Source organism: Microplitis mediator, chromosome 7 (assembly GCF_029852145.1).
Source record: "Microplitis mediator isolate UGA2020A chromosome 7, iyMicMedi2.1, whole genome shotgun sequence".
NCBI classification, from domain to species: Eukaryota; Metazoa; Arthropoda; class Insecta; order Hymenoptera; family Braconidae; genus Microplitis; species Microplitis mediator.
This window is the reverse complement of record NC_079975.1, coordinates 20,232,617-20,254,336: the sequence shown is the minus strand read 5'-3', so window position 1 is coordinate 20,254,336 and position 21,720 is coordinate 20,232,617. Positions and strand designations below refer to the sequence as shown.

At 30.5% G+C, this 21,720-nt stretch overlaps 2 protein-coding genes across 5 annotated transcripts in view; one reads left to right on the top strand and one right to left on the bottom strand.

Annotated features, from left to right (window-relative positions):
- The window catches only part of LOC130672445 (A disintegrin and metalloproteinase with thrombospondin motifs 20-like), a 197,967-nt gene that overhangs the window by 57,096 nt on the left and 119,151 nt on the right, over positions 1-21,720 (bottom strand). The gene's annotated exons all lie outside the window — the stretch shown is intronic.
- On the top strand, positions 4,461-7,355 carry LOC130672449 (uncharacterized). The gene is made up of 7 exons (XM_057477048.1): positions 4,461-5,151; positions 5,390-5,534; positions 5,619-5,756; positions 5,848-6,041; positions 6,222-6,457; positions 6,532-6,954; positions 7,053-7,355. The coding sequence occupies exons 1-7, from the start codon at positions 4,582-4,584 to the stop codon at positions 7,345-7,347; spliced, it is 2,001 nt and encodes a 666-aa protein (XP_057333031.1). The 5' UTR covers positions 4,461-4,581; the 3' UTR covers positions 7,348-7,355.

Below are 21,720 nucleotides of genomic sequence, written 5' to 3'. Positions count from 1 at the left end.
TTGTATTTATTATTGCCTAATTTTTAACGAGTGTGACACAATTATTAGAAACTTATCTGAAAAAACAGATCATTAGTGTTTCGACCGTTGACCGCTAAACTTGATCTCTTGTTTTTTTTTTTCTTACGATTCCACCATTTTTTGAATTTTAACCAATTACATAAAATTTGGTTTTACTAATAATTATTACCAACATTATCACAATAATTATCTGATCACAATGATATTAAAAAATTATTTAATATTGACAACTTATTTTTTAGTTCAAAATACCGCGACGTCAATAAATGTAACGGATATTTACAATTTAAACAAAATTGAATTTTTTATGAATAATATACACAGTAAAGGGTACACTGATTACGAATTCCGAAATGTAACGATGGATAACGACGGAATAAATAGAATCATTGGAATAATTATCAAGGATTTAATAAATATACTGGGGGAATTAAATAAAATATCAAGTGATTCACGTTACGATGTTAAGTCTCGGGATTTATTTGATTTCATTACTAAATTAGATCGCTATAGAATTATGAGAGGACATGCGTTGACAGCGAAACTTACAATTAAGCTGCACAGCATATTTCACATGAAGGAAACAATAAATTCAGTCGTCAGATCATTGTTTCAATTAAATAATAATAATTATTTTAATAGTCCGATTAATTATTGTCCCTTTGTGACAAACTTTACACAAGTTATTAGATTCCAATATCGGATTGATACTATTATTAGGGAATATGAAGGTTTTGTTGAATATCTTGCGGAAAGAATGGATGTAAGTACTCGTAAAAATACTTTTTGAATAAAAAGAAAATATAATGACTGTATTTTATGTAAAAAACTATTTTATGGAAAAAATTATTTTAATAACCGAGGTCTAGGAGAATTTGCGTAATTGAAATTATATTCCGACTAGGAAATTTCGGTGACACGACCGATGATCCAAGGACAATTGATCCTTGCGACAATTAATCCGCCAATAAAATATACTCACACACATATAAATGTGAAAAATTTGTGTGTGAGTATATTTTTTATTTTACACGCACACAAAATTAGTGAAAAAAGGGCGTAATTTTTCACATTTATATGTGTGTGAGTATATTTTATCGGCGGATCAATCGTCGCAAGGATCAATTGTCGCGGATTAATTGTCGCGGATCAATTGTCCTCGGATCAACGGTCAGGTAATCGAAATTTCAAATGTAAGGATATAAATTAAAATCTTGATTTTAGAAAGAGTCACATCATAATTTTTGTGGCCAAACAAGTTCATTCAATCAAGAAATATATGATTTTTATTTTCAAATAATTGCAACTTATCTCAAAGAATTTATAACGCTTTACTATATTGACATTATGGAAAGAAGATGTCTCAATCGTAAGGATAAATTATTTTTTAAATATCATAGTTCTAAGCATTACGATCATTGTTACCAGTCATAGCAATGATAGCATAAAATTACTAGTAATCAAATTTTTAAATAATTTGATAAAATATTACAATTTTAAGTCGTTCAAAATTTTGAAATTGTTCATAAATTTTCGCATCATTTGAAGCTAAACAAATTAATCGTACAGTTTCAAATGATTCGAAAACTTACTAATAATTGGAAAATTTTTGAATATTTACGAATAATTCGAATTACTCGATCCGAAGTTTGAAATGAATAGATCGATTCGATTCAATACGAATAATTCTTTAGTTCGAAGTATCGTACACCCTATAATATAATTATTAAAAACAATAAGCTTTTGAAATTATCTTTTTTTTTTTTTTTTCAAATAGAAAAGCCCAATATAGAATTAAGTACTAGTAAAGCAAGTTTGATAACCAAATTACGTGAACCAATAGATTTAACCAAATATTTGCTGCAAGACAGTGAACATTATATGTACAGGTGTGATGCAACTAATTACAATAATTGTAAGTAACAAAAATCTTTTCCTCAACTAATTTTCATCAGTAGTTTATACACTTCGTGACAAGGGATAAAACAAAACGATACTGAGAGTTTTAATGTCTGGAGCCAGTCGAAACAGAATAATTTAAATCATTTGGCAGACAAACTGTCCCAACAATTGGATGACAATATTTAACAGTAAAGACATTTATTAATAATATTTACAGTAATTACACCCAAGTATTACGAATTAGAAAGAATGATCCAAACGGTAATAATCGAAGAAAAAAATTTGAGTACAACTAGATCTTGTACTCATAATTGTAATTTAAACAATATTCATGACACAATAAATTATGGCGAATGTAAAGAATATCGTGATTGTCAACACATAAACAGTAGTTATGAGATATGTGAATTGGTAATTATCAATTGTATATTATCATTATTTTATTATTAAAACCCAAAGTCGACACAGTACAAGTCGTTAGAATAATGAATTCAGTCCGGACTAGGTTATGATTCACGGCATTACGAGTGGTTCAAAAACAGTAACGGAACCATTTTCGGTGATGACAGTACGCAAGAGTGTCAAGGTACAATAAAATTGCTATCCAGTTACTACAATGCCAGCGAACATAGTTCTTGTGACTATTGTTTGTGCACTTGCATTAGAAAACCTCAAAGCTCTGGCAGAATTGTCACGGCCATCAGTTTCAGAGAACAAGTCACTAATATTGATGATAACTTGTTGAGTATTGTATTAGCATTTTATTTAGTAATTTGGGGAAATACTTATGATGTTTAATAAATCACTGATGTAGGATAGCTGTAGGCGTTAGATTTATCAAGAAAGATGGCCTGATCCATATACAGTTGAAGGAAGGAAAGCTTAAGCCCAATAATTCTGATAAAAGCGTGTGGAAGGAATTGGAAAGTTTTGCTTATGATGAGAAAACCGGACAATTTAATATTCTGCATGCTAATAATACTAAGAGTCCCGCGAAATTGGGAGTCGATTATGGACATCCAGAAACGATAAATTTTGATGATGTGATTGCGCCCGACGGCTACGGGGTTACCGGAGTCAGATTTAGATTTGCTGATGACTTGATTGATAGTCCAGAATTCAAGACGGATAGGATTCAGTTGCAAATTCGGGTAACGCCTTTTGATTATATTGCTGGCGAATTGATTCATCGTGATCAAACATACTGGATTGCTCAGGAATCAGAGAGTTCAAGGTCGTTACAAACCATCGTTTTTACATGATTGTTTATATTAATGTGATTTCTGATTTTTCCGGTTTTTTTTAGGCATCAATTGGTTCTGAATGATCCAGATAACCCGACTAAGTCACGTGGCAATGTTATTGACTCAAAGACAAATCAGTTTATTGAATTCCGTGCTTCGGATTTGACAAAAGACGCTGGGCAATCAACGGTTCCATTCTTCGATGCTCAAGATGTTGAAGGTGATCCCGAATTTCCGTTAGGGGGAGTTGGAATTATGCATCGCGGTCGTAAAGGCTACGGCGGATTGTTGGCATTAAGAATTTTTGATTTGAATCTGTCTCAGTACTTCAATGATGTATGATAATTGCGGCGACGATAAATATTCAATTCATAAGATGATTATCAACTTCAATATAAATTTTTGGTCCTCAAACAGAATATTCTTTGTAATGTCGATAGTTCGTTAAAATTAAAAAAAATATAAAATTGATGTTTTTTATTTTTTGTGTCTAGTATTCGTATAAATAGTTTATCAAAAATTAATAATCGTCTAATGAACTGAATTCTTATATATAAAAATTCTAAAAAAATTCATGTACTTTTAATATTTTTATAGAAGTTTTGAATAAAAGGAATGAAAAACAACAAAATGATGTTTTTTTCTCATTACGATGAATCGTCTCGAGCTATTCCGTTTTTGATATCAAGTATTAGGTGTCGTATTGATTTGACTTTGTAGTTGTGTTAAAATTATGACACGAATTTAAAATAATTAAAAACGATAAGACTAATTAGTAAGTTAAAAATTGAATTAGTGTTGACTTCTACGTGATCGATAGCATCCAATTATTTTAATGATAAAAATTTAATTAATAAATTACTTATTTCATTAAAGTTCGTTATGTGAGATTAACAAAGACATTCAGAATTCATTTGAGTTATCTCAGTATTGAAGCTTTATCGTTAATGCTATTAGTTGACAATCATTAAAAACGATTTGAAAAGAAATTCAAGTCATTAACTGTATTGAATCATCAGTATTTTTCGATCCCCACTAGCTATATGTATTTTGTTTTTGATAGTGTATTTATAAATGAATTATATTTTTCGGCTTCATGTTTCATTATTTAAAGAGGATTTATAACAAAGCGTAACAGAAAAAAAGTAAAATGGAATTAGTGTTGACAATAAATTAGATTGTTATAGATGTCGCAGTGACTCTATCAATTTGACGTCAATTTAAAAAAAAAATATCTTAGTAATGCGCAGTTGATGTGAAACAAGTTTTAAGTATTTAGTGAGTTGAAGTTATCAGACTTGTGAGGTGTAAGAGACATTCAAAATTTTCACGGAAAAACAGAAATAGAGTTTTCACTTGTGTTGGTATTGATGATTTGATTGGAGTCGCGATAATAAAAAATTTGTTATTAACAATGAATTTGAAAATTTTTTTTTTGTTAATAATATATTTTTTGGTACACGATACCACGGCGGAGGATCACAGATTGGATACTTATGATATAAATAGTATACAGATATTCATTAATAATGTTCATGAAAGAGCGCGGTCTTATTATCGGTTGGAAAATACAACATTGGAAGATTATGAAAAGAATAATATTTTAAAAATGATATTCAATGACTTAACAATTATACTAACTGAGTTAAATAAAATGTCGAATGATTCACGTAAAATTCTTTCATCTGGTGACTTAATTAGTTTCGTTGCTAGTTTAGAGAAACATGATCTAGAAAATGGTTATTCTGTACAACCAAAATTGTCAGTAGAATTGAACACGATATTTAACATGAGTGAAACAATTAATTCATACGCCGAACCCTTATTGAAGTTAGGCAGCAGCAATTTTTCTGCCGAACGAGATATGTCGGAATTCTGTCCATCTAACAAAAGTATCCAACCAAACATTGAATTCAAGTTTGAACAGCCCATTGTTCTTAATGAATACATGAAATTTATTAATAATCTCACGATAATAATGTATGTAAGTATCAGTAACAAACCGTAGAGTGTAATGACTATGAGCAAAAATAGAAAACTTTTCAACTATACTTTGAATGTGATATAGTCTAAACTAATTATTAACACACCCGATATTATAAAAGTAGAATTTGTCCCTCTATTGCATCGTTTCCACTTTTGCTCAAAATAAATAAACTGTTTATTCAAATTTTTTGTTAAGAAGTTATTAAAAATAATAAATGATCTATATTTTATCATAGAACAAAAAGCGATATAATTTTTGTGGCCAAACAAGTTCATTAAATCAAGCAATATTCGATTATCATCATCAAGTTATTGCCACGTATCTAAAAGAATATATAATGCTTAATTTCGTCGATATTATCGATGGACGTTGTTTTGACTGTAAGTACGAAAGAAGTTTATCATCATTATGAGAATTAAAGACATGATATCAAACAGCTATTGAAACTTGAATTGTGTTAATAGGGAATGTAACTCCATTATCAAGCACTCGTCGAAACAATTCAATGAAGGAAATATCAGAAATCATTAAATTAACGAAAGAACTTCTAGATCATGCTAGTCTTCTTATTTACAGATGTGATGCTGACTATAGTAATAATAGTAAATACATGAAGAATATTCCTTCTTATTTGCATTTTTTTTTATCGATAAATAAATATTCATTTGTAAATATAATTTCAACTTTTTCTAGCTAACGGAAAGTCATATTACGAATTAGAACATATGATACAAACAGTAATAGTTCCCGAAAAAGAATTAAGTACAACTGGCTCCTGTAGTCATAATTGTGATTTGAACGCTATAAGACATTCGATCAATAATAACGACTGTGACGAATATCAACACTGTCAGTATCTTGACAGCAGCTACGAAATCTGTGAATCGGTGATTACTTTCGTTTTTTTCCTTTTTGTAGAGTTTTTAGAACTCTGTTACATCAGACGTTATCATCGACCGAAAAAGTCTTCAACTTTTCGAATTTGATGCTATAACTATTTATGGCGCCTCGCCAATTCCACTCGTTACCAGAATCTCTTTCTTACTAATACTATTGATTACATTTAGACTGATAAAACGAGTTCGAGACGTTACGAGTGGTTCAGAAGCCGCAGTGGAGCACCTTATGGCAGAAATTTCCCAAGCTGTAGTGGCCCAGTGAAGACTTTATCCAGTTCTTATAATGCTTTTCCACCTAGGTGGTGTGACTATTGTATGTGCACCTGTGCCCAAAAATCGCGACGAAAGCATGTCATCGCTGCAGTTAGTTTCAGAGAACAAGTCACCGACATCGATAATAACATGTTGAGTATTTTATTCATAGCTCAATCAATCTTTGAGCATTGTTTAAGTCGTTTAATTATCTTTTTTAATTCAGGGTAGTCGTTGGTGTTAGATTTATCGAGAAAGGCAAATTAATTCATGTCCAGATAAAAGAACGGAAACTAAAACCTATCAGCTCAGATGATAGAGGCTCATGGAAAGAATTGGAAGACATCTATCAGAGTGATAATACAGGGAAATTTGTAATCAAAAATGAAAACTCCTCTATAGTAGAGCTTAAACCGATCGTCGATTATGGAGAAGCGAAATTAATGGACTGTAATGATTTTATTGCGCCCACTGGTTACGTCGTTACAGGTGTAAAATTAGGGTTTTCTAGATTATTTCTCAATACTTTGAGTGTAAATACCGAATCAATTCAACTGAGAGTACGCGTCACGCCTTTTGATTACAATAAAGGCATACTAATAAATAAAAATCAAACACACTGGATCAATGACAGCAATTGGTTCTTGAGGTATTAATTTTTATCGACCAGTTTACACTCTCTGAAACTAATGTTACTAATATTACTTCATTGATTTGAATTGTGGTCATAATTATTACAATTTTCAGACGGCAACTATTCATAAGGAATCCAGATCTGCCAACAAAATCACCTAAAAATGTTATTGACTCAAATCCGAACGAATTTGTTAGATTCCGTGTTTCGGATTTGAGGAAAGATGGCGGACAATCAACAATACCATTTTTTGATGCTCAAAATGTTGAAGGTGCTCCTGAATTTCCGTTAGGGGGAGTCGGGGTCGTTCATCGCGGTCATGAAGGCTATGGTGGATTTGTTGCATTAAGAATTCACGATTTGAAGCTTTATAATTACTTCAATGATGAAATTCAGAAGCAATCCTAAAGTTTATATTTCCAGATTTCATGAATTTTAATTATATTTTATGCAATAAGAAAAAATTTTGAACAATAAAAGTTATATCTACAGTTTTGTGATTATATTAATTGATTTTTTATTAAATTTGCGTACGTCTAAAAATAGACAAATAGGAAAATGGAGACCCTTAATAAAATATTACAAAAATTTTTCTAAATTAATTCATCTACTAACAAAAATCATTCAAATCTGCAAAAAAAATTATTTTTGCACCTCATAGTGAGAAAGCGCGTCTCTGATTGGTTAAAAATGACACTTCAAAGAATAAATATCGCGAAGAATGTCCACATTGTTCGTGAAAAATATGTCAAACGTACACTTTTTACATATATATAGATATACTAATTATTAGTCATTAAACGATCCAACAGAAAACCCAATCATCAGCCGTCTCGAGTTATGACAACGGAAAGTCCCAGACTATAGAAAATCATCTTACTGTATTTAATTATAATGTACAATTCACTATATGAACTTTGACTTGAAACTCTAGTTATTTATTGCTGAGTTTCAATATTTTTAAAACAATAAAAATAATATGAAATTATTATAAAAATGAATTAAACCATATTTAATTTTTACTATTATTATTTAACAATCTTTTGCATCGGAAATAATAGACGAAATAATTTTATATTAATAAGATTGAATATTATTTTAGGTTAATTGAAAGATCAAATTTAATGTAGTGTCCGTTTTTACCAATCAGAGACATTCTTTCTTATCATTCGATGCAAAAACTATTGTAACAGATTGGGTACGAAGGGCATTCGACACTCGTGTGTTGGCAACACTCGCCTAACGGATCGTGAACCAATTACACTCGTTGTCGGAAGCAGCTTCCACTCAATGCGTCAATATACAATTTCATAACTTTTCTATAGATCGCAAAAAAAAAACTTCTAAAATAATTTTTTTTTTCGAGATGTTAATGATTTCATTGCAATAATTCATGTTTAAAAAACTCTATATATATATATATATATATATATATATATATATATATATATATATATATATATATATATATATTAGGGTGGCCCAAAAAAACCGACTATTTTTTTTTTCGAGTCTCTTATGAAAATTTGTTGGTTTAAGATGTTTTAAGAGGCCACTCCAAAAATCAGGTCGATAAAAAATTTTCAAGAGGTCGCTCACGAATTTTGAAAATATAAAAAATGATCGAAATTCAGATTTTTTTGTTTTCAATGTCTTCTTTCTCGTGGCAGCTATGGTTTGTATTTATGAAATCATGACTACGCTGAAAATTTGAGCCCAAAATTCAAATATTTAAACGGCGCTCAAGAATTTGGAATATTAACTGATAATATGTAACTAATACTTTGAATTAGTTTTTGTATTTTTTTATAACTCAATTATTGTCATTTCACTTAAATATAACTTTTGCATAACCGAAAATATACAGGACAGTCTTAAATAATAAAATTAGGTAAGTTTTGAATGAGCAAAAAAACCTAAAAATTGAATTAAAAAATAAAAAAGTATGTAAATAACTTATTATTTATATATCTTGGGTTGTATTTTTATTCATTATGATACAAATTGATAGTAAAAAAATTGAGAAGCTTTATTATTAATATTCAAGGGTCGCTCGAAAACATTCAAGAGACAGTACTCGAAAACATTAAAAATTCTTGAGCGACGTTTAAATATTTTAATTTTGGGCTGAAATTTTCAGCGTAGTCATGATTTCATAAATATAAACTATAGCTGCCACGAGAAAGAAGAAATTTAAAACAAAAAAATCAGAATTTCGATCATTTTTAACATTTTCAAAATTCGTGAGCGACCTCTTGAAAATTTTTTATCGAGCTGATTTTTGGAGAGGCTTCTTAAAACATCTTGAATCAACAAATTTTGATGAGAGACTCAAAAAAAAAATATAGTCGGTTTTTTTGGGCCACCCTAATATATATATATATATATTAGAAAAAAAAATAATTTTTTTTGGAGAGTCAGTAAGAAAAATCGTAAAAAGGATATTTTTTTCAATTGAATAATGCTTCAACTTCGTATGATTAGACGCCTCGAACGGAAAATTTTTAGTCTTTCAAAATATATACTAGTAATAACGGCAGAGTGTGAATTGTATTGTCGTACTTCGTGATAGATATTCTAATAATAAAATTAATAAAATGTTTTATTATCTGAAACCGCCGAACCTTTGGAAGCTTCTTAAATTACTTTAGCCCGGGGTATTAATGATAACCGAACTAATGAGTAATTGAAATCTAACAAAAGCGAAGAAAAAAATTCTAAGCTAAGAAAAATTTGTCGTGATTTTTCCGTTGTACGATAACTAAAATTATTTACAAATAAATTAAGGGATTTTCTATCGAATGGTTTGGCGAATTTGATATCTATTATTGAGTGAATAACAAAGTATCTAAGCGAGATATTGAATTAACGATTATCAAAACTGCTATAGATGTCACTAAAACTGATAAGAGATTAGACGTCATACCAAAAGATAAGCAGAATCTAATTAACTTAAGGTTGATGGACTTGAAAACTCATAAACACTTAATGTAATCATTGGTTTGGAACTAGTGTGAGTTTTGGAGTTTCTGTTGCACTGACGAGAATACTGAAGATATCCGAGGGTTAACAGAAATTTGGTTCACATTCGTTTTTTTTTTTTAAGTTCGATTGAAATAACGACCGATATAAATTGAGTGGTCACGATGAATTTGAAAATTTTTTTATTGTTAATAATATATTTTTTGGTACAAGATACCACGGCGGAGATTCACAGATTGGATACTTATGATATTAATAGTATACAGGTATTCGTTAATAATGTTCATGAAAGAGTGCGGTCTGATTATCGGTTGGAAAATACAACATTGAAAAATGATGAAAAGAATCATATTTTGAAATTGATATTCAATGACTTGACAAATATACTAACTGAGTTAAATAAAATTTCGAACGATTCACGTAAAATTCTTTCATCTGGTGACTTAATGAGTTTCGTTGCAAGTTTAGAGGAATATGATCTAAAAAATGGTTATTCTGTACAACCAAAACTGTCAGTGAAATTGAACACGATATTTAATATGAGTAAAACAATAAATTCATACGCCGAGCCATTATTGAAGTTAAGCAGCAGTAATTTTTCTGCCGAACGAGATATGTCGGAATTCTGTCCATCTAACAAAAGTGTCCAACCAAACATTGAATTCAAGTTTGAACAGCCAATTGTTCTTAATGAATACATGAAATTTATTAAAAATTTCACAATAACGATAAACGTAAGTATCAGTAGAAACTATAGAATAAATGACGTCGAATAAAAATAGAAAAATTGCTGCATTTTTCATTTGAAAGGAATATCATCCGAACATTGTATCGTTCCCACTTCTACTTAAAACAAATACATTTTTTATGCAAACTTTCTGTTAAGAAGTTACTAAAAATGATCATTTATCTATCGTTTATTGCAGAACGGAACGCGACATGAGTTTTGTGGTCAAAAAAGTTCATTAAATCAAGCAATATTTAATTATCATCATCAAGTTGTCGCCACGTATTTAAAAGAATATATAATGCTCAATTTCGTTGATATCATCGATGGCCGTTGTTATGACTGTAAGTTCGAAGGAAGTTTATTATTATCATGAGAATCAAATACATGATATCAAACAGCTATTAAAACTTAATTTTTGTTAACAGGGAATGTAATTCCATTGTTAAGCACCCGTCGAAACGATTCAATGAAAGAATTAACAGAGATCATTAAATTAACTAAAGAACTTCTAGATCATGCTAAGCATTATATCTACAGATGCGATGCTGACTATCGTCATAATGGTAATTACATGAAGAATATTCTTTCTTATATTCATTGTTCTCTTATTGATAAATAAAAATTGAATTGTAAATCTAATTTAAATTTTTTCTAGCGAAAGGAAAGTCTTATTGCGAATTAGAACGTATGATTCAACGCGTAATATATCCCGAAAAAGACTTAAGTACCACTGAGTCCTGTAGTCATAACTGTGATTTAAATAGTATAAGAGATTCAATTAATGACCAAGGATGCAAAGAATTAACCGAATGTCGCTTTATTCATGACACATATAATATATGCAAAACTGTAAATATATTTAATATTGCTTGTATTTTTCCCTTGCAACCCCCTGCTAGTTCGCTAATAGAAACAGGATATCTTATGTACCTGAAAGACGGAACGTTTTTCACGCAACGAAAATGAAAAATTTATGTAATTTGACTGGTGAAAGGGTAGTTAGGAGTGGCCTGCAATTTCCGGCTGACATTATAGCGCGTATGCGAAACATTTCAAAAATTTAGATCCAGTAGATTTTTTACTATTAGTTTTGTTTTTTATTTTCGTTTCACGAAAAACGTTCCCATCTTCAGGTACATGATATCTTATACATGTGCTGGTACCTCTAATCTCAGGCCTTTGTTGCCATCTCGCCTCATAACCTACACGCATACTCTCTGTCACATTACGTACAATTGAATAATCACCTTTTAATTGAATAATCACCTTTTAATTGTTATTAATCAGACTGGAAGTACAAGTTCAAGACGTTACGAGTGGTTTACCAACCATGGTTGGTACATTTATGGTCACAGCTACCCTCGTTGCCGGGGTAATGTTACGAGACTTACTATTAGCAGTTACTTGCCTGCGCTTACTTTTCATCACTGTAATTATTGTGTGTGTAAGTGTGTTAGTAAACCGAAACGTCGTCAGAATGTTGTGACTGCACTAAGTTTCAGAGAACAAGTCACCGATATCAACAAAAACATGTAACGCTATTTAATAATTTTATTCAATTTATTATTTTTTTATATCATCTGCATTGAAACTGAGAGTTTTAATGCCTGTTTCGCCAGTCGAAGAACCCAATTTGATACCGAAACGATCCCGCGGGCAGAAACTGATCATTTTCTCCCTTAGAAAATTTTCGTCAGATTCACATCTTTTTATTGCAAATCTCCAAATATTTATGTCATTCTGATAACCAAGCGAACTTACAGTTGTGTTTGGAAAACTAGAATATTAGTATGAGCTCCCGTAAAAAAAATTATTAAATTTATAAGAAGCTATTGGTTTTGTTCAATTACTTAAATTTCTTTATTTAAAATACAGAAATATTTTTTTGCTGCGGTATTGGTCAGAAATTTTCCCGTTTCGACTGGCTCCAGACATTAACACTCAGTATTACAGCACACTCAGAAAATTAAATAATAGGAGTTACTATCTAGTTATGGTAAAAATTTCTACCATCAATCAGATAGTAAATCTTATCTAGATGATTGTATTAATCATCTAGATTGTAATATTCACTATATTTATGATAATCGTTACAATCCTGTATGTTAACTAGAGTTAATTATTATAATTATTCTAAATAGTTATATTTATAATCCAGATGGTAACAGTTACCATCAGAAATTATAATTGTTACCTTCCTGATAGTAACTGTTACCATCCTGATAGTAGCTGTTATAAAATTTATTGCAGAAGTTATCATCCAATAATTATTAATCCTAATGAAAAAAATTGTAACACTAACTATTTTTGCATTGAAAAACGTTCTAATCATTCTAGATGATTGGAATTAAAAATTTAGCATAATATACACAATTACTTAATTTTCTGAGTGCAGATGATATGGGAAATAAAGTGTGTAGGACGGAATAAAACACGATTTCAGATGTCGGGTCATGTCAGTCCTCGTCTAAAATTGTCAGATTTCGTCCCTAGCCACGGAACTTACTATTTAAGAATCGTTAAAAATGGTTTATTATTAATATTTACAGGGTAGTAGTAGGTGTCAGATTTGTTAAAAAGGACTACATGATTCATGTACAGATAAAAGAACGCGAATTGAGAACCAATAGCTCAGAAGATAGAGGTTCATGGAAAGAATTGAAAAGTTTTGATTACGACGATGACGAGAAAAAGTATTATATGATTCATGATGAACTGATCAAAATTGAACTCAAATTGGGAGCTGATTATGGACATCCAGAAAAAATTAATTTTGATGATTTGATGGCCCCGGAAGGTCACGTTGTTACGGGAATTAGATTCAGATTTGCTGGAGACTCATTTTATAATCCAAAATTAAAAACGGGTACAATCCAATTACAGATTCGTGCCACGCCTTTTGATTACGCCACTGGTTTGAAGACCGATATAAGAAAGACAAAATGGATTGGTCAGTCGACAACGAGGGAAAGGTATAATTTGTTTTGTTCTGTCAATTAATTATGATGATTTAATTACCATTAGCTTGTATTTTCATTTTGTTAATTATTAGTTTTAGGAAGGAATTGACTTTAGATGCTCCAGATAAACCGACCAAATCACTTTTGAATGTTATTGACTCGGCAACAAATCAGTTTATTAAATTCCGTGAATCTGATTTAAACAAAGACGCCGGGCAATCAACAGTTCCATTCTTTGATGCTCAAGATGTTGAAGGCACTCCAGAATTTCCATTAGGAGGAGTCGGAATCATGCATCGCGGTCGTAAAGGCTATGGTGGATTTTTGGCATTCAAAATTTTTGATTTGAATCTATCGAATTACTTGAATGGGGAACCTCGATCACGATAACGAAGAAAGCTTTAGTTATTTTACTAGTCGAATCAAAATTTATGTTTATTAACATCGATTTTAAAATTAAACATTCCTTACCCGTGTAAAAAAGTTGCGGGATTCCGCCGGTAATCCGCAGGTGATCAGCTGAATATCATGTGGAAGTTATATTTTGACACAAATATAAATTTCAGATGATTTTCGGATGAGTATCAAATGATAATATGGAAAGAAAGTTAGTTATAGATTGTAATGATTATATTATAAGTTGATACGTAAAATGAGAGATATTTTTTTTTAAATTGGCAGTAACGAAGTAATAGGGGAACCTGGGGCATGAAGGCCCCCCTCAAAAATTTAGTAAATTTTTTTTTTTTTTCATTTTTGGTCAAATCATGTTATCTCTGATATTTTAAGCTGATCTGTCATATCTGGGGCATAATGGACCACCTGTAGAAAATTTTTCTACAGAAACAATTTTTTTTTTTTAAACTAAAATGAATTTCAAAAATTTATTAATTAAAGCTCTTTTAGGTCAGTACACTAAAAAAAATTCGCAAAGTGTTTAACAGTTTAATATAAATTCATTGAAATGTTAAAACTCCGGACAGGAGTGAATTGGGAGTGAAATAAAATCCACTTCACTCCGAGATCACCCGGCTAAAAAAAAACTCCCAATTTCCCCGCAAGAAAAAAAAATTTTTTTGTAATAGAATTTTTCATACAATCTATCACTAGAAGTATATTTCTATACTATCTTTGTGTATTTATCAGGAATTCATTCGGAATTCATATTTGTGTCAAAATATGACTTCCACATGATATTTAGCGGATCACCTGCGGAATACCGCAACTTTTTTATACGGGTTATTATTATAAATAGCAATTTTTTGTGATAGTCATGAAAATAACGATACCCAAAATTCTGGATAAAATAAAATAAAATTGAAAAAAAACATAAATATGTATTTAATTGTGTAAAAAAATTTATAAAAATTGACTTGATAGCAACTAAATTACGGGTAAAATATTTCACACTGTGAAGTGTGATGAGTTGTCACTAAAATGGAAGTAAGTACTCCTACATAAGTAAAATTATAGTCGGAAATAGAAATAAAAGGAAAAAAAAAAACTAATTACAATTATTGACGTCATAAAGAATAATTAATAATTAAATGTTATCTGGAGTCGTCGTAGACAATTAGAATTTTTTTTAACGACTAAGGCTTGAGGCATTCGTGACAAATGATCTACTAATAAAGAATTAACTGAAAAATTTATAGGAAAAAAAATTCGAGTATCGTCACAATTCGTCCATTTATGATTGAGTAAATCAGATTAAACGTTTTATCTTTAAGTTATTAGATAAAATTTGATGGGAACCGAGTGAATATCGGTGGAACGGATAGACTATAGATCCGTGGCAGTGAGTTTTAATAAAAGATAAAATTAGTTATAGATGTCGCTATAGCTATTCGGTGATTCTTCTGTAAATGCAGAGATAAAGAGCGCGTTTCGTGTGTTGTTAACGTTGACAGAGTTTTGAGTATTAAACAAGTAAAAATTATTAAACTTCTGTATGCGGAAAAGAGTTTAAAATTTTCACGTGTGAACGTTACTAGGATTTTCGTTCGTTTTGTGATTGATGATTTCACTGGAATCGCGACAGATATGAATAAAAAAGTGACAATGAATTTGAAAAGTTGTTTGTTGTTAATGATATACTTTTTGGTACAAGATACTACAGCAGAGAATCGGCTATTGGATACTTATGATATAAATAGTATACAGGTATTCATTAATAATGTTCATGAAAGAGTGCGGTCTGATTATCGGTTGGAAAATACAACATTGAAAGATAATGAAAAGAATCATATTTTGAAATTGATATTCAATGATTTAACAAATATACTAACTGAGTTAAATAAAATTTCGAACGATTCACGTAAAATTCTTTCATCTGGTAACTTAATGAGTTTCGTTGCAAGTTTAGAGGAATATGATCTAAAAAATGGTTATTCTGTACAACCAAAACTGTCAGTAGAATTGAACACGATATTTAATATGAGTGAAACAATAAATTCATACGCCGAGCCATTATTGAAGTTAGGCAGCAGTAATTTTTCTGCCGAACGAGATATGTCGGAATTCTGTCCGTCTAACAAAAATATCCAACCAAATATTGAATTTAAGTTTGAACAGCCGATTGTTCTTAATGAATACATCAAATTTATTAATAATCTCACGAAAATAATGTATGTAAGTATTAGTACAAAATCTAGATTTAATTACGTTAAACAAAAATAGAAAAATTGCTGCATTTTACATTTGAAAGGAATATCATCCGAACTTATTATTATCAAATTTCCGATCTTACAAGAGTGAAAAATCTTTCTTCATTGCATCTTTGCCACTTCTACTCAAAATAAATAAATTTTTTATTCAAACCGTCTGTTAAAAAGTTGCTTAAAATAATGAATAACCTATCATTTATCATAGAACAAAACGCGACATGAGTTTTGTGGTCAAACAAGTTCGTTAAATCAAGCAATATTTGATTATCATCATCAAGTTGTCATCACGTATCTAAAAGAATATATAATCCTCAATTTCGTTGATATTATTGATGGCCGTTGTTATGACTGTAAGTACGAAAGAAGTTTATCATCATTATGAGAATTAAATACATGATATCAAACAGCTATTGAAACTCTAATTGTGTTAATAGGGAATGTAACTCCATTACTAAGCACTCGTCGAAACGATTCAATGAAGGAATTATCAGAAGTCATTAAATTAACGAAAGAACTTCTAGATCTTGAGAGTCATCTTATTTACAGATGTGATGCTGACTATCGTAATAATGGTAAATACATGAAGAATATTCCTTCTTATTCATTTTTTTTTATCAATAAATAAAAATTCATTGGTAAATATAATTTTAACTTTTCCTAGCTCACGGAAAGTCATATTACGAATTAGAACATATGATACAAACAGTAATAGTTCCCGAAAAAGAATTAAGTACAACTGGGTCCTGCAAACATAATTGTGATTTGTACACTATAAGAAATTCAATCAATAATAATGACTGTGACGAATATCAACACTGTCAGCTTCTTGACAGCAGCTACGAAATCTGTGAATCGGTGATTATTTTCATTTCTTTCCGTTTTGTAGAGTCTTTAGAACTCTGTTACATCAGATGTTATCATCGACCGAAAAAGTCCTCAACTTTTCGAATTTAATGCTATAACTATTTATGGCGCCTCGTCAATTCCACTCGTTACCAGAATCTCTTTCTTACTAATACTATTGATTACATTTAGTCTGATAAAACGAGTTCGAGACGTTACGAGTGGTTCAGAGGCAGCAGGGGAGCATCTTATGGCAACAATTTCTCAAGCTGTAATGGCACAGTGAGGACTCTATCCAGATCTTATAATGCCTTTCCACCTAGTTTTTGTGAGTATTGTATGTGCACCTGTGCCCGAAAACCGCGACGGAAGCATGTCATTGCCGCAGTTAGTTTCAGAGAACAAGTCACCGACATCGATAATAACACGTTGAGTATTTTATTCATAGCTCAATCAATCTTTGAGCATTGTTCAAGTTGTTTAATTATCTTTTTTAATTCAGGGTAGTCGTTGGTGTTAGATTTGTTGAGAAAGGCAATTTAATTCATGTCCAGATAAAAGAACGGAAACTAAAACCTATTAGCTCAGAGGATAGAGGCTCATGGAAAGAATTGGAAGACATCTATCAGAGTGATACCGGAAAATTTGTAATCAAAAATAAAAATTCCTCTACAGTAGAACTTAAACCGGACGTTGATTACGGACAAGCAGATGCTATGAATTTCGATGACATGATCGCACCCGAAAGTTACGTTATCACAGGGGTTAGATTCAGATTTGCAAGAGATGTATTTGATTCTTTTCTATTTAAGTTCGGTACTTTTCAATTACAAATTCGTGTCACGCCTTTTGATCACGCCAAAGGAATCATTATCAATCATCATCTAACGCATTGGGTTGCACCAAAACAAGGCATCTATAGGTAGGTTTTTTGTAGAGTCATCTCTGTAAACTATAGAAGTATCCATTTAATGATTAGTAGTTCAAAAGCTGGCTTTATAACAGTTCAAAACACTAAATCTGTATGTTTTCAGACAAGAATTGCCTTTGACTGACCCAAATTTACCAACCGAATCGCCTTTGCATATTATCGACTCAACTCCAGTCAAATTTATAAGATTCCGTGCATCTGATTTGAAAAAAGACGCCGGGCAATCAACAGTGCCCTTTTTTGACGCACAGAACGTGGAGGGTCTTCCAGAGTTTCCTTTAGGAGGAGTTGGAACCATTCATCGTGGCCATGCAGGTTCCGGTGGATTTATAGCCTTCAAAATATACGATGTGAAGCTTTCTAAATACTTTAACGAAAAGCCACATTCATAATTTAGCAATAAAATTTAGTGTATGTTTACAAAATTTACACACTCAGAAAATTAAATGATAGGAATTATCATCTATTGATGGTAAAATTTTAACTATCAATCCGATAGTAGTGAATATTATCTAGATGATTGTATAAATCACCTAGATTATAATGTTTACCATATGGATGATAATTGTTACGATCATGTATGTTAACTAGAGTTAATTACTATTATTATTCTAAATAGTTATATTTATAATTTCTGATGGTAACAGTTACCGTTGTTACCATCAAAAACGCTAGCACACAAAAGTTAAAGAAAAACATTTCTCTAGGATTCAGAGAAATCCTAGAGGAAAAACGCTAGCACATAAAAATTAAAGAAGAACATTTCTCTACACTCAGAAAAGTAAATGGTAGGAATTATCATCTAGTGATGGTAAAATTTTTACTATCAATCCGATAGTAGTGAATATTATCTAGATGATTGAATAAATCATTTAGATCGTAATAATATTAATTACAATCCCTGATAATAACTGTTATCATCCTGATGGTAATTTTTAACATCCTGATGGTAATTTTTAACATCCTGATGGTAATTTTTAACATCCCAATAATAACCGTTACCATCCTGATATTATTATCTTTATTAAAAAAAATGATAACACTAACTATCTTGGCATTTGAAAACTTTCGAATCATTCTAGATGATTGGAATTAAAAATTTAGGATAATAAACACAATTACTTAATTTACTGAGTGCAGCTGTCTTTCATTGAACACCATACTAATTAATATGTCTTATAATAGCAATCAAATAAAACATTTATCAGTTTTTAAGAACTAATTTTAAAGAATTTTCATTTCTGCTCTTTAGTAGATAGATTTCTTTCTGGAAAATTCATATAGGGATCTAGGTTTCTATCTAAGTAATTTCTATAGAATTCGGGATATTTAGATTTCCATGCCTATCGTCTATTTATACAAGTCTATGAATCTACGCTGGATTCCTATATGGATTTTTTTGATAGGGATCTCATACGATGGATATTGTGACGAAAGCTCGCGTATTGTGCTAATTTCTACTTAGTATATACAATTATTTCAGCAACGAATGCTCGGAAAATAAGCTGCAATGTCTCTAAAAATACATCTTAGGTAAATACAGCAGAATTAAACGAAACTTTTTTTAAGCTTATCAAGTGACCGAGAGATGTCACTCTGATCAACTTTATTTGAACGTTCTATGATCGTGTAAAACATCAATAAAGTCATAAAAAATATTTGATAAAATTAATTAAATGCTCTCTGAAGTCGTAAAAGACATTTGGGAACTTTGTTTTAATAATATTAGCCTGAGGCGCTCATTACCAATTGTCCATCGAAACAAATATTACCTGAGGTAATATAATAAAAAAACACATTAGGCGTTGTGACGATTTTTAAAATTATTAATTAGTGATTAATGCGCGTTTATCTTCAAGTTAATTAAGAAAAATTGTGGACAAAAAACAGATATCGAAGAACGAAGAGATTGTTTTAAATTTTAGTACTAATGATGAGTATAGAGGTCACTAAAGTTGTCATTTCATTCAAATTAATCAATTTTAGAGATAAGGGTAACTTATTAAGTGCAACGTTGAAATCAGTAGATATGAGAAATTATTATTGAGTTTTAGTTCTTTGATACCTGAGGTGGAGAGGACCCATAGAATTTTAACGGGAAAAAAGAAATAGAATTTTCATTTGTATTGTGACTGATGATTTGATTGGAATCGCGATTGATATAAATTAGATATTAACAATGAATTTGAAAAGTTTTTTATTGTTAATAATATACTTTTTGGTACAATATACCACGGCGGAGAATCGCAGATTACATACTTATGATATAAATAGTATACAGGTATTCATTAATAATGTTCATGAAAGAGCGCGGTCTGATTATCGGTTGGAAAATACAACATTGAAAGATAATGAAAGGAATCATATTTTGAAATTGATATTCAATGACTTGACAAATATACTAACGGAGTTAAATAAAATGTCGACTGATTCACGTGAAATTCTTTCATCTGGTGACTTAATAAGTTTTGTTGCTAGTTTAGAGAAATACGATCTAATGAAAGGATATTCTGTACAACCAAAATTGTCAGTAAAATTGAATACGATATTTAATATGAGTGAAACAATAAATTCATACGCCGAGCCATTATTGAAATTAGGCAGCAACAATTTTTCTGCTGAACGAGATATGTCGGAATTTTGTCCATCTAACAAAAGTATCCAACCAAACATTGAATTCAAGTTTGAACAGCCAATCGTTCTTAATGAATACATGAAATTTATTGAAAATTTCACAATGACGATAAACGTAAGTATCAGTAAAAACTATAGAATAAATGACGTCGAATAAAAAGAGAGAAATCGCTACATATTATATTCGAAAGAAACATCATCTAAACTAATTATTATCAAATTTCCGATCATACAAGAGTGAAAGACTTTTTTCATTGCATCTTTCCCACTTCTCCTCAAAATAAAAAATTTTTTTATTCAAACTTTCTGTAAAGAAGTTACTAAAAATGATAATCAATTTATCGTTCTTTGCAGAACGGAACACGCCATGAGTTTTGTGGCCAAACAAGTTCATTAAATCAAGCAATATTTGATTATCATCATCAAATTGTCGTCACGTATCTAAAAGAATATATAATGCTCAATTTCGTTGATATTATCGATGGCCGTTGTTATGACTGTAAGTTCGAAAGAAGTTTATTATCATTATGAGAATTAAGGAGGTTCATCGGTAGCAGTAGTTTGCAACTTTTAGAACGATTTCTCTCGTGTAAAACATTCTAAGTGCAATAAGAAGTGGTTGGGATACAGTACGCTTTTGTGCATCCTCTTATATGCGCAGAAGTATAAAAATGATCCCATTGCGTCTTTTCTCAGACTTGGCTACGTTGCATTCTAACTTAGAATATTTTTCCCCTTGAGCATGTGTTGAAGAAAGTGTTTTGAATAATTTCGAGGTTATACATAGTTGAAGATAACAAATAATAAATATTTGTATTGCAGTTATTTATAATTCATACCTTTTATTATTTTAAATATAATATATGTTTACCCTTCCCTCTACGGTAACCTTATGTTTAACCTATATCCGTAAAATTTTTATAATTATTTAAATCTGTTGGGCTTCTACTGTGTTTCAAACTTCCCGCGCACTGCAATGTTGCCAAGTCTATCTCTCACTTGTCAGGTTATGGAAGAAAGCTTGAAAATCATTAA